We start from the raw sequence: 15668 nt of genomic DNA on the forward strand, positions 1-15668 counted from the left end.
ATTGAGCTACAGACCCAAATCTAACACAACCATCAAGACATTGAGCTACAGACCCAAATCTAACACAACCTTCAAGAAATTGAGCTACAGACCCAAATCTAACACAACCATCAAGACATTGAGCTACAGACCCAAATCTAACACAACCATCAAGACATTGAGCTACAGACCTAAATCTAAAACAACCTTCAAGACATTGAGCCACAGACCCAAATCTAACACAACCATCAAGACATTGAGCTACAGACCCAAATCTAATACAACAATCAATACATTGAGCTACAGACCCAAATCTAACACAACCATCAAGACATTGAGCTACAGACCCAAATCTAACACAACCATCAAGACATTGAGCTACAGACTCAAATCTAACACAACCATCAAGACATTGAGCTACAGACCCAAATCTAACACAACCATCAAGACATTGAGCTACAGACCCAAATCTAACACAACCATCAAGACATTGAGCTACAGACCCAAATCTAATACAACCATCAAGACATTGAGCTACAGACCCAAATCTAACACAACCATCAAGACATTGAGCTTCAGACCCAAATCTAACACAACCATCAAGACATTGAGCTACAGACCCACATCTCCTGGGGCTCTTGGGTAAGCTGATACAACCATTTTTTTCTTGCCCTCTTTCTTTTTATTTCTTTGTTTCTGCAGCTGAGTCTGACGGTGCAGTCCAAGCACTCATGTGGAGAGCAGAACCAAATCTAACACAACCGTCAAGACATTGAGCTACGGACTCAAATCTAACACAACCGTCAAGACATTGAGCCACAGACCCAAATCTAACACAACCGTCAAGACATTGAGCTACAGACCCAAATCTAACACAACCTTCAAGACATTGAGCCACAGACCCAAATCTAACACAACCGTCAAGACATTGAGCCACAGACCCAAATCTAACACAACCGTCAATACATTGAGCTACAGACCCAAATCTAACACAACCGTCAAGACATTGAGCTACAGACCCAAATCTAACACAACCATCAAGACATTGAGCTACAGACCCAAATCTAACACAACCATCAAGACATTGAGCTACAGACCCAAATCTAACACAACCATCAAGACATTAAGCTAAATTATCAAATCTAACACAACCATCAAGACATTGAGCTACACACCCAAATCTAATACAACCATCAAGACATTGAGCTACACACCCAAATCTAACACAACCATCAAGACATTGAGCTACAGACCCAAATCTAACACAACCGTCAATACATTGAGCTACAGACCCAAATCTAACACAACCGTCAAGACATTGAGCTACAGACCCAAATCTAACACAACCATCAAGACATTGAGCTACAGACCCAAATCTAACACAACCTTCAAGAAATTGAGCTACAGACCCAAATCTAACACAACCATCAAGACATTGAGCTACAGACCCAAATCTAACACAACCATCAAGACATTGAGCTACAGACCTAAATCTAAAACAACCTTCAAGACATTGAGCCACAGACCCAAATCTAACACAACCATCAAGACATTGAGCTACAGACCCAAATCTAATACAACAATCAATACATTGAGCTACAGACCCAAATCTAACACAACCATCAAGACATTGAGCTACAGACCCAAATCTAACACAACCATCAAGACATTGAGCTACAGACTCAAATCTAACACAACCATCAAGACATTGAGCTACAGACCCAAATCTAACACAACCATCAAGACATTGAGCTACAGACCCAAATCTAACACAACCATCAAGACATTGAGCTACAGACCCAAATCTAATACAACCATCAAGACATTGAGCTACAGACCCAAATCTAACACAACCATCAAGACATTGAGCTTCAGACCCAAATCTAACACAACCATCAAGACATTGAGCTACAGACCCACATCTCCTGGGGCTCTTGGGTAAGCTGATACAACCATTTTTTTCTTGCCCTCTTTCTTTTTATTTCTTTGTTTCTGCAGCTGAGTCTGACGGTGCAGTCCAAGCACTCATGTGGAGAGCAGAACCAAATCTAACACAACCGTCAAGACATTGAGCTACGGACTCAAATCTAACACAACCGTCAAGACATTGAGCCACAGACCCAAATCTAACACAACCGTCAAGACATTGAGCTACAGACCCAAATCTAACACAACCTTCAAGACATTGAGCCACAGACCCAAATCTAACACAACCGTCAAGACATTGAGCCACAGACCCAAATCTAACACAACCGTCAATACATTGAGCTACAGACCCAAATCTAACACAACCGTCAAGACATTGAGCTACAGACCCAAATCTAACACAACCATCAAGACATTGAGCTACAGACCCAAATCTAACACAACCATCAAGACATTGAGCTACAGACCCAAATCTAACACAACCATCAAGACATTGAGCTACAGACCTAAATCTAAAACAACCTTCAAGACATTGAGCCACAGACCCAAATATAACACAACCATCAAGACATTGAGCTACAGACCCAAATCTAATACAACCATCAATACATTGAGCTACAGACCCAAATCTAACACAACCATCAAGACATTGAGCTACAGACCCAAATCTAATACAACCATCAAGACATTGAGCTACAGACTCAAATCTAACACAACCATCAAGACATTGAGCTACAGACCCAAATCTAACACAACCATCAAGACATTGAGCTACAGACCCAAATCTAACACAACCATCAAGACATTGAGCTACAGACCCAAATCTAATACAACCATCAAGACATTGAGCTACAGACCCAAATCTAACACAACCATCAAGACATTGAGCTTCAGACCCAAATCTAACACAACCATCAAGACATTGAGCTACAGACCCACATCTCCTGGGGCTCTTGGGTAAGCTGATACAACCATTTTTTTCTTGCCCTCTTTCTTTTTATTTCTTTGTTTCTGCAGCTGAGTCTGACGGTGCAGTCCAAGCACTCATGTGGAGAGCAGAACCAAATCTAACACAACCGTCAAGACATTGAGCTACGGACTCAAATCTAACACAACCGTCAAGACATTGAGCCACAGACCCAAATCTAACACAACCGTCAAGACATTGAGCTACAGACCCAAATCTAATACAACCATCAAGACATTGAGCCACAGACCCAAATCTAACACAACCATCAAGACATTGAGCTACAGACCCACATCTCCTGGGGCTCTTGGGTAAGCTGATACAACCATTTTTTTCTTGCCCTCTTTCTTTTTATTTCTTTGTTTCTGCAGCTGAGTCTGACGGTGCAGTCCAAGCACTCATGTGGAGAGCAGAACCAAATCTAACACAACCGTCAAGACATTGAGCTACGGACTCAAATCTAACACAACCATCAAGACATTAAGCTAAATTCTCAAATCTAACACAACTGTCAAGAAATTGAGCTTCAGACTCAAATCTAACACAACCATCAAGACATTGAGCTACAGACCCAAATCTAACACAACCGTCAACACATTGAGCTTCAGACTCAAATCTAAAAACAACCATCAAGACATTAAGCTAAATTCTCAAATCTAACACAACCGTCAACACATTGAGCTTCAGACTCAAATCTAACACAACCATCAAGACATTAAGCTAAATTCTCAAATCTAACACAACCGTCAAGGCATTGAGCTTCAGACCCAAATCTAACACAACCATCAAGGCATTGAGCTTCAGACCCAAATCTAACACAACCTTCAAGACATTGAGCTACAGACTCAAATCTAACACAACCTTCAAGACATTGAGCTACAGACTCAAATCTAACACAACCGTCAAGGCATTGAGCTTCAGACCCAAATCTATCACAACCGTCAAGACATTGAGCTTCAGATCCAAATCTAACACAACCTTCAAGACATTGAACTACAGACTCAAATGTCCTGGGGCTCTTAGGTAAGCAGATACAACTATTTATTTGTATTTCTTTGTTTCCGCAGCCGAGTCTGACGGTGCAGTCCAAGCACTCATGTTGAGAGCAGTCAACCTAAAGAGACAAGTCAAGTCAAATCCAGCCAGGAGTTTATTTCAGATCATTCTTCCTATGAAGTAAGCAGTTAGCAGTCAGTTAGCAGTTTACACAGCATGTGGTATTTCTTATGCCCAGAACCCTGAACCCAAAGCTTTCCATTGAAAGTAACAGCCTATGCGCCAACATGCGCACGTGCAGAAACCAGTGTTGGGGAGCAGTGAACTACATGTAGTAATTTCCTTTCATTTACTTTCTGTTTCAGCATCAGACCTGCCTAATTCTCACTTGATACTTCGTTTTTGTGTTTAATAGGCTAAATTACACATTCTGTTAACATCTGACTCCAGATCTGTTCTTGTAATTTGTAGTCTATGACATTTCAGATTTAGATATGATAATTCTTCACCAAGTAGTTTGGATGTAGTGAACTACTTTTTCAAATGAATTATATTTTTCTTAAGGGTAGCTTTAGTGTAGCTTAAACTTTGACCCAACTTTAGTGTAGCTGGGTCAAATGCATATTCAGAGTAGCTTCCACAACACTGGCGGACCCGTAGACACACACACACACACACACACACACACACACACACACACACACACACACACACACACACACACACACACACACACACACACACACACACACACACACACACACACACACACACACAAAATCAAGAACAAAAAAAACACTAAGCACAAACACTAAGCACACATACATGTGTACAATAGTATGGGTCTCGTTTATCAACCATGGAGAATTTAGAAGACTACGAGAGTATAAAAACAACCATGTCACTCAATCCAAAAACCAACTTAGCGAATGAGGAATACAGACCCTTTGGCACAACAATGGCGTGTTGGTATAAACAAGCTCCCCACCCCCTCAGTTAGCAACACAGAATCCTGAGTCAGTATGTAGCCGTTATACTTTGTGTGTGTGTGTGTGTGTGTGTGTGTGTGTGTGTGTGTGTGTGTGTTTGTGTGTGTGTCTGCTGTTTCTGCCTCTGTTTCTGATTCAATCAGAACATATGGAACACATAGGTGTACGTGGGCTCACCTCTAACCCAGGGATCAGGCTCCATCTCCTGGGGGCAAATTCCTTCAGCCCCCCCTATATATACCCACATATCAAAACAGAGGAGCCAAAAGTACAGTATAGTCTAGCCCCCTTGCTGTTGAGCAGATGTGCACCAACCTGTTCTCCAGTTAGGTTCAGCATGGATTTCAGATCTGTCCCATTGAGTAATGACACCTGCATTGAGAGAGTTAGTAAAAGACCTTCAGTTATCAACCATGATTGTAGTAGATCCATCAACAAAATGACTGTCCATTTATGACATGTATGCATTTCATGCTTGTTTATCTACATTCAATATATTTATCTCTTTATATCTCCCTATTAATTCACTTCCTGCAGTGGATGTGAATGTAACCAAATTAAAATATTTTACTGTATCTTTCTGTGGATATTCCCCCTGTTTATATTTTGGCATCCTCTCACTCCCTTTTTTCTCTCTACAGTAACATACGTTCCATCTATGTCAGGGGTAGGCAACTAGATTCAGCCACGGGACGATTTTTGTCCGAGCGGATGGTTAGGGGGCAGGAATATAATCATAATAATTTGTACACTGCACATTGACCACCAGTAAACCCAAAAAGAGATTGTTATTTTCAAATACAATACAATCATACCTTGATTACATTGAGACATGATCACATACTGTGTGTCTCTCTTTTTATTTGTAGGAATACTTGGGAACAGATTTCCTGAATTACATGTTTTAACTGAGTTCCTGGTGATTTGATAGTCTTATTTGATCAAAAACTAAAATATATTTGAATGCAATCTTTGGTCGGCCCAAAAGAAATCACTCGCAGGCCGGTTTTGGTCCGTGAGCCGCCTATTGCCGACTCCTGTTCTATGTCACCCCAATGTCATCCTTATTATGTTAACCCTCGTTAACTTTCATCTAGAATGAATGATGATGTATAAATATGTGAGGACTCCTTACTAAACCATGCAGCATGAGTCCTTTGGGAACTCCGGTGATGAAGTCTGAAAAGACAGAAAATGAGAAAGAAAGAAAGAAAATAAGTTTAAAAGATTGGAGAGAGCAGTTGAGTCCAAGCACTTCCAAACACACAAGGGTCAAAACTTTGCTGGTAATAACCCAGTGTTTAAAATAGAGAAAGCTGAGGCTTGTTTGTTGCAGGTGCATGGGAAATCTATGATACTGTACAAGCTTAATAACTTAAGTGATACAGGCAAGCCCAGCCCGCAAGTTTTTCTTTTCTTTTAAAATAAGTCAGTGTTGAAAATATTCCTGTTGTGGCTTTGAGTGAGTTACTGAACTGGACAAGCTTCATGGAAATATATTAATGAGAGTCAAGTCGCTTCGTTTTAAACGTGTCTTCTGTTCAAGAATACTATCTGTCAAGTACTCACTACAATAAGACGTGATAAGTACATTATTATCTTATGCTCTGATACATTCACACGCTCTAATGACTAGCTCTCTAATGACTAGCGCTCTAATGACTAGCGCTCTAATGACTAGCGCTCTAATGACTAGCGCTCTAATGACTAGCGCTCCAATGACTAGCGCTCCAATGACTAGCGCTCTAATGACTAACGCTCTAATGACTAGCGCTCTAATGACTAGCTCTCTAATGACTAGCGCTCTAATGACTAATGCTCTAATGACTAGCGCTCTAATGACTAGCTCTCTAATGACTAGCGCTCTAATGACTAGTGCTCTAATGACTAGCGCTCTAATGACTAACGCTCTAATGACTAGCGCTCTAATGACTAGCGCTCTAATGACTAGCGCTCTAATGACTAGCGCTCTAATGACTAGCACTCTAATAACTAGCGCTCTATTGACTAAAGCTCTAATGAGCACATTAGTATATTAGAGCACAGGGGGTCTTTAGATGGTTAACTATCAGACAGGGCTATGGGGTAAGCAAACCCAAAGCCCAATCATGCTCGAGCTAAGTAAGTTGGCGTTGTAAATATGACACTCACCTTCAATATCATCTCCACTGAACTCCCCGCCGGCAACAGAGTAACCTGGAATGAGAGTGAGAGAACGAGAGAGCGAGAGGGAGAGCAAGCAAGAGTGAGAAAGAGAGAGAGAGGGGGAGAGAGAGAAAGAAAGATAGATAGAAAGAAAGATAATGAGAGAGAAAGAAAGGTGGAGAGAGAACGAGAGAAAGAAAGAAAGAGAGAGAGAGAGAGAAAAGAGAGAGAAGAGTGAGAGCAATGAGAAATCAAGAAAGGCCACCACCTAGTGCTCTGATCAAAAGCAGTGCACTGTGAGGGGAATAGGGTGTCAGATGCAGCCTCTAGCTACTGTAGCTCCTATGAAGAAGTGGACCATACTAACCGAGGTAGCTGTCGTCATAGCTCCCCTGCACCTGCCGAGTCTGGATCTGCCCAGTAACAGAGAGCAGGAAGTAGGATGGGAAGTAGGCCTTGACGATTTCCTCTGTGGTGGCAGAGACTAGTTGACCTGTAGGCCGGAACGGATGGGGAAAAGAGCCAGAGGTTAGAGGTTAAGACTTTTGAACTATGTTTTTTAGCTGCACTAAAATGATTGTCTTGGTTTGGCCCTGTGGATGGTGTAGGGGATAACTTCACCGCTTGGGGAAAAATAGGCCGTTGTCTACGCAAGTTCCAAACCCGCCCTTTCACTATACTGACACATACAAAGCTCTTTCTCCCATCTCTCTCCTCTGTACCTGTCTCTCTCCACTGTACCTGTCTCTCTCTACTGTACCTGTCTCTCTCCACTGTACCTGTCTCTCTCCACTGTACCTGTCTCTCTCCACTGTACCTGTCTCTCTCCACTGTACCTGTCTCTCTCCTCTGTACCTGTCTCTCTCCACTGTACCTGTCTCTCTCCACTGTACCTGTCTCTCTGCACTGTACCTGTCTCTCTGCACTGTACCTGTCTCTCTCAACTGTACCAGTCTCTCTCCACTGTACCTGTCTAATAAAAATGTGACAGTGGGAATTCCCAGTATAGTTTTCTAAGCTGTACTGTATGCTATCTCTACATCCTGTACTTGAGCCAGTTCATAGTAATCCACATATGGTCTCAATAGGATCCTATCATAAATCTACTAGTGCACTCACCTTGCCAGTAAAAGCTTCCTGGTCCTCCGAGAACAACCTTCCCATCCTGAAACACGCAGAAAACCACCACTCTGATGAGAACCTTAGGTATCAAGCAACTTTTCAAACTTTTCAAACTCCATTGTAAGTCTTATGTTATATGACTAAACATACAGTATTCATTCAGTGGGCTGTTCCTGAAAGCAGGATCATTCAGTTAGCCAGCTTATAAGCAGTCTGTTTTGATTTCCTGAATCGTTCAGAAAGCAAAACTTGAATATGGGTTGTTTGTTGCTTAGTCAATTATTTAATGCCAATTTCACGTCTATATTTCTGGAAAGTTAATTGGAGGTGAATTCAGAATGTCTGGGACAGTTACCTGGCTAAGATTCAAATCACATTACGGGTCAATTGCAGACAAGGCCAACCAAAATTGTACTTCCACTTTTAACCCAACCCCTACAAAAGACCTACACACAGCACACACACAGGTTTTTAGAGAGGTGCGGAGGGGCTACCTGCCTCCCCATACAAAAATCTCAAACTTACTGATCCTGCTTTCTGGAACAGCCCCCCAGAACATAAGGAGTTTGCCCCATTAAAAACTAAAAGAGAATCTCTTTTGAATCGTTTGTTAAGGAATTGTTCCTTGTCCTGTTCAACGTACCTTGGTGAAGTCAGCACTGAACCCACCCTGACAGTAGCCCTGTCCTGCAGGACCATGTCTCTCTAAGGTAAAAGGAAGAGATGCAGAAAGCATTGATAAGGCCACCACCCAAATGGCCCATCCAGGGCCTAGTTTCCCTAAAGCATGTTAAGATTACGTTCATCGTTAGAACCTTTCGTAGGAGAATCATTAAATCTCTGAGCTGTTTCCCACTGTTATTTACGTTGCACTTGAAAAAACTCGTAATCTAAAGCCTGCCTCAGACCACTCGTAGAACAGTTAGATGCTTTTTTTCCCTCCCAAGTCACTTTACTCACAGAAGATCTCCGCTAAACATAGAATCACATGATTTATCCATCTCTCTGTGACCACCGATAACTTCACAAGAAGTTGACTACAAATACAAAGTCGCCAATGTCTTTGCAATTGATAAAAACAAATGAAAACCGAGATGACTTCATTAAAAAATGAACAGTATGCTAAAGGCCTATTTCAATCATATTGAAGTATATTTAATTTTCAATCAATTGAGTTCTATTTTGCTACGGTCTGTAATTTGTCTTAATATATTTCATGATGTGTAGCCTAACACGTGCACAGTGCTGTGCCAATTCTGTGATTCAGTGCATTTTTATTGGCTAAGCATTAGAATAAGCTGCCTCAATATTTGCAGCCGTAGGTGGTACTATCTCTCTAGGGGCTGATCCGTCATCAGTATTATGAAACAATTATAATGTTTACGTAAGATTTGATTGGAAGAAGCTGATCAGAGAGCAACGCTCCCTTTATTTCAATCTTATCAGTATCGTCACATGGTCCAATGACGGCCTTATCGAAGTTCTCTCTGCATGGTGTTTTGAGAAAAGCGTGTTATCTTCCTCGGTTGTAGGAAAGATGCACCTTTAAAACCCTCGCATCTTTAAAATCACTCGGAAGCCTAAGCTCCATCGTTATGAGAAACCTGGCCCTGGGCAATATTATTGTTACATCTGCGCCTGTCACTCCCTCTACTGTTCCTCCTGTGTCTCCCTAACCTGCCGCCACTCCCCCAGTGCTCTCTCCGTCTTTCTATCTCTGTGTGTTTGTGATTATGCGGGCGGAGACAGGTGTGCTGGAGTCAGAGCAGATCCCCACCAGCTGCAACCTGTTCCATAATCAAGACCTCCACACATATTCAGCCCTGTCACTTCCACACTGCCAGATTGTAATCTCTGCTCAGTCAGTCTGTGTTTTTTGCTGTTTGTTTCTGCATAGATCCTGCTTTCATGTTGTGCCTGTTTTCCCTTGCCTGATGCTGTTTTCCTCTCCGCTACAGTTCTGTCCTCTCTGACTCTGGTCCCTGTCTCCAGTCCCACGTCTCGTCAGTCCTGCTACTCTGTCCTGGACCCCCCGACTCTACTGTTTCCTTGGATTCCTCTCCGGACCTGCTTACCCAGCCCCAACTCCCCTCGCTCCAGCCTCAGCACCTGGCTCCCTGTAACCCGTCCAAGCTTTCCCTGGCCTGCACCCCAACTTCCCCTGTATTTCAATAAATACCCTGGTTACCGTATCCCAGTCTCCTTGTCTGAGTCTGCTCTTGGGTTCAACTGTTCCGCTCCGTGTAACAACCATAACATTGTGAGCACACAAATCTCCCATTGACATCAGTGGTCAATTTATAAGAATCTTGGGTCTAAAGTGAGGATTTGGCCCTCATCCTCACGAGACAAATCTGTGGTTGCATGTTTCGTCACTTCTTCATTCAATTGACTTCAGGTACAGTATTTTGGATAATGATGTTGTTGCAGTACTGTACCTGTGCGACAGGGGGCGTACTCCACAAATGTCTTGAGGTTGTCCACGGAGAGGTAGCAGGTTCCTGTGGCATCCGAGAAGGGGGCATCGTGTTCCGTTCTCCAGTAATATCTTGGGGCACAAGCCTTGGAGACATTCAAGAAAGGAGTTCAAAACAACACACAAACTTCACAACTGTCAACTGTCAGATGTTGATACACATCCCTGACACATAGTAAAAAGCTTTTTATGACTGGGGCTATGGTTGACTTCATTGGAGGCTGCTGAGGGGAGGACGGCTCACAATAATGGCTGGAACGCAAAAGGAATTGAACCATGTGTTTGATGTATTTGATACCATTCCACTCCAGCCATTACCACAAGCCAGTCCTCCCCAATTAAGTTGCCACCAACCTCCTGTGGTAGAACTTGTGTGTAGAACTTGTGAACGATATCAAAATCCAAATAAAATTATGTATATTTCTGTGAGCAATTCTAACAGGACAGTTATATGATGACCTATTCCCTTCTATCCCACAGAATGTAGTAGCCTATCTTACCAGGACAGTGTTGCCATGGGAACGCACCGTAGCCCCAAACCACTGATGGGACTTGAACTCGACCTGGACGTCGACGTCGTTGACGTGGAAACTGCGATCCCCTGGGAGATGCCAAAGAAACGCACCTTTACATTCGTAATGCAGTACTTTTATGACACTGTAATAGCTCGCCTAAAGTTTGCACCAGTGTTTCCTCAAGTAACCCTACTGTTCCACTTACTGTATTTCAGGACTATCACACCTATATCCCTGCACATCGACTAGGTACTGGTACTCCCTGTATATAGCCATGTTATTACGTTGTACCCCTGCACATCGACTAGGTACTGGTACACCCTGTATATAGCCATGTTATTACATTGTATCCCTGCACATTGACTAGGTACTGGTACTCCCTGTATATAGCCATGTTATTACGTTGTACCCCTGCACATCGACTAGGTACTGGTACACCCTGTATATAGCCATGTTATTACATTGTATCCCTGCACATTGACTAGGTACTGGTACTCCCTGTATATAGCCATGTTATTACGTTGTACCCCTGCACATCGACTAGGTACTGGTACACCCTGTATATAGCCATGTTATTACATTGTATCCCTGCACATTGACTAGGTACTGGTACTCCCTGTATATAGCCATGTTATTACGTTGTACCCTTGCACATTGACTAGGTACTGGTACTCCCTGTATATAGCCATGTTATTACGTTGTACCCCTGCACATCATCTTGTTACTGGTACTCCCTGTATATAGCCATGTTATTACGTTGTACCCCTGCACATCATCTTGTTACTGGTACTCCCTGTATATAGCCATGTTATTTTCTACTCCCTGTATATAGCCATGTTATTACGTTGTACCCCTTAACATCGACTAGGTACTGGTACACCCTGTATATAGCCATGTTATTACGTTGTACCCCTTAACATCGACTAGGTACTGGTACACCCTGTATATAGCCATGTTATTACGTTGTACCCCTTAACATCGACTAGGTACTGGTACACCCTGTATATAGCCATGTTATTACGTTGTATCCCTTAACATCGACTAGGTACTGGTACACCCTGTATATAGCCATGTTATTACGTTGTACCCCTTAACATCGACTAGGTACTGGTACACCCTGTATATAGCCATGTTATTACGTTGTATCCTTGCACATCGACTAGGTACTGGTACACCCTGTATATAGCCATGTTATTACGTTGTACCCCTTAACATCGACTAGGTACTGGTACACCCTGTATATAGCCATGTTATTTTCTACTCCCTGTATATAGCCATGTTATTACGTTGTATCCCTTAACATCGACTAGGTACTGGTACACCCTGTATATAGCCATGTTATTACGTTGTATCCCTGCACATCGACTAGGTACTGGTACTCCCTGTATATAGCCATGTTATTTTCTACTCCCTGTATATAGCCATGTTATTATGTTGTACACCTGCACATCGAATAGGTACTGGTACTCCCTGTATATAGCCATGTTATTACGTTGTATCCCTGCACATCGACTAGGTACTGGTACACCCTGTATATAGCCATGTTATTACGTTGTACCCCTTAACATCGACTAGGTACTGGTACACCCTGTATATAGCCATGTTATTTTCTACTCCCTGTATATAGCCATGTTATTACGTTGTACCCCTTAACATCGACTAGGTACTGGTACACCCTGTATATAGCCATGTTATTACGTTGTATCCCTTAACATCGACTAGGTACTGGTACACCCTGTATATAGCCATGTTATTACGTTGTACCCCTGCACATTGACTAGGTACTGGTACTCCCTGTATATAGCCATGTTATTACGTTGTATCCCTGCACATCGACTAGGTACTGGTACACCCTGTATATAGCCATGTTATTACGTTGTACCCCTTAACATCGACTAGGTACTGGTACACCCTGTATATAGCCATGTTATTACGTTGTATCCCTTAACATCGACTAGGTACTGGTACACCCTGTATATAGCCATGTTATTACGTTGTACCCCTTAACATCGACTAGGTACTGGTACACCCTGTATATAGCCATGTTATTTTCTACTCCCTGTATATAGCCATGTTATTACGTTGTATCCCTTAACATCGACTAGGTACTGGTACACCCTGTATATAGCCATGTTATTACGTTGTACCCCTTAACATCGACTAGGTACTGGTACACCCTGTATATAGCCATGTTATTACGTTGTACCCCTGCACATCGACTAGGTACTGGTACACCCTGTATATAGCCATGTTATTACGTTGTACCCCTGCACATCGAATAGGTACTGGTACTCCCTGTATATAGCCATGTTATTACGTTGTATCCCTGCACATCGACTAGGTACTGGTACACCCTGTATATAGCCATGTTATTACGTTGTACCCCTTAACATCGACTAGGTACTGGTACACCCTGTATATAGCCATGTTATTACGTTGTATCCCTTAACATCGACTAGGTACTGGTACACCCTGTATATAGCCATGTTATTACGTTGTACCCCTTAACATCGACTAGGTACTGGTACACCCTGTATATAGCCATGTTATTTTCTACTCCCTGTATATAGCCATGTTATTACGTTGTATCCCTTAACATCGACTAGGTACTGGTACACCCTGTATATAGCCATGTTATTACGTTGTACCCCTTAACATCGACTAGGTACTGGTACACCCTGTATATAGCCATGTTATTACGTTGTACCCCTGCACATCGACTAGGTACTGGTACACCCTGTATATAGCCATGTTATTACGTTGTACCCCTGCACATCGACTAGGTACTGGTACACCCTGTATATAGCCATGTTATTATGTTGTACCCCTGCACATCGAATAGGTACTGGTACTCCCTGTATATAGCCATGTTATTACATTGTATCCCTGCACATCGACTAGGTACTGGTACACCCTGTATATAGCCATGTTATTTTCTACTCCCTGTATATAGCCATGTTATTATGTTGTACCCCTGCACATCGAATAGGTACTGGTACTCCCTGTATATAGCCATGTTATTATGTTGTACCCCTGCACATCGAATAGGTACTGGTACTCCCTGTATATAGCCATGTTATTACGTTGTATCCCTTAACATCGACTAGGTACTGGTACACCCTGTATATAGCCATGTTATTACGTTGTATCCCTGCACATCGACTAGGTACTGGTACACCCTGTATATAGCCATGTTATTTTCTACTCCCTGTATATAGCCATGTTATTATGTTGTACCCCTGCACATCGAATAGGTACTGGTACTCCCTGTATATAGCCATGTTATTACGTTGTATCCCTGCACATCGACTAGGTACTGGTACACCCTGTATATAGCCATGTTATTACGTTGTACCCCTTAACATCGACTAGGTACTGGTACACCCTGTATATAGCCATGTTATTACGTTGTACCCCTTAACATCGACTAGGTACTGGTACACCCTGTATATAGCCATGTTATTTTCTACTCCCTGTATATAGCCATGTTATTACGTTGTACCCCTTAACATCGACTAGGTACTGGTACACCCTGTATATAGCCATGTTATTACGTTGTATCCCTTAACATCGACTAGGTACTGGTACACCCTGTATATAGCCATGTTATTACGTTGTACCCCTGCACATTGACTAGGTACTGGTACTCCCTGTATATAGCCATGTTATTACGTTGTATCCCTGCACATCGACTAGGTACTGGTACACCCTGTATATAGCCATGTTATTACGTTGTACCCCTTAACATCGACTAGGTACTGGTACACCCTGTATAAAGCCATGTTATTACGTTGTATCCCTTAACATCGACTAGGTACTGGTACACCCTGTATATAGCCATGTTATTACGTTGTACCCCTTAACATCGACTAGGTACTGGTACACCCTGTATATAGCCATGTTATTTTCTACTCCCTGTATATAGCCATGTTATTACGTTGTATCCCTTAACATCGACTAGGTACTGGTACACCCTGTATATAGCCATGTTATTACGTTGTACCCCTTAACATCGACTAGGTACTGGTACACCCTGTATATAGCCATGTTATTACGTTGTACCCCTGCACATCGACTAGGTACTGGTACACCCTGTATATAGCCATGTTATTACGTTGTACCCCTGCACATCGAATAGGTACTGGTACTCCCTGTATATAGCCATGTTATTACGTTGTATCCCTGCACATCGACTAGGTACTGGTACACCCTGTATATAGCCATGTTATTACGTTGTACCCCTTAACATCGACTAGGTACTGGTACACCCTGTATATAGCCATGTTATTACGTTGTATCCCTTAACATCGACTAGGTACTGGTACACCCTGTATATAGCCATGTTATTACGTTGTACCCCTTAACATCGACTAGGTACTGGTACACCCTGTATATAGCCATGTTATTTTCTACTCCCTGTATATAGCCATGTTATTACGTTGTATCCCTTAACATCGACTAGGTACTGGTACACCCTGTATATAGCCATGTTATTACGTTGTACCCCTTAACATCGACTAGATACTGGTACACCCTGTATATAGCCATGTTAT

General features: G+C 42.4%; 1 protein-coding gene across 1 annotated transcript in view; it reads right to left on the reverse strand.

Moving 5' to 3' along the window:
- The window catches only part of LOC110528502 (integrin alpha-5), a 68770-nt gene that overhangs the window by 26947 nt on the left and 26155 nt on the right, over nt 1-15668 (reverse strand). The window contains exons 3-10 of the mRNA XM_021610605.3: nt 11101-11201; nt 10563-10686; nt 8768-8829; nt 8122-8167; nt 7370-7495; nt 7009-7053; nt 5993-6036; nt 5173-5229 (exon numbers count right to left, since the gene is read on the reverse strand). Of these exons, the coding sequence (XP_021466280.2) occupies nt 5173-5229; nt 5993-6036; nt 7009-7053; nt 7370-7495; nt 8122-8167; nt 8768-8829; nt 10563-10686; nt 11101-11201 (605 nt within the window). The remainder of the gene's footprint in view (nt 1-5172; nt 5230-5992; nt 6037-7008; nt 7054-7369; nt 7496-8121; nt 8168-8767; nt 8830-10562; nt 10687-11100; nt 11202-15668) is intronic.

Source organism: Oncorhynchus mykiss, chromosome 7, assembly GCF_057628025.1.
Source record: "Oncorhynchus mykiss isolate SJ-2025 chromosome 7, ASM5762802v1, whole genome shotgun sequence".
In the NCBI taxonomy this organism is placed as follows: Eukaryota; Metazoa; Chordata; class Actinopteri; order Salmoniformes; family Salmonidae; genus Oncorhynchus; species Oncorhynchus mykiss.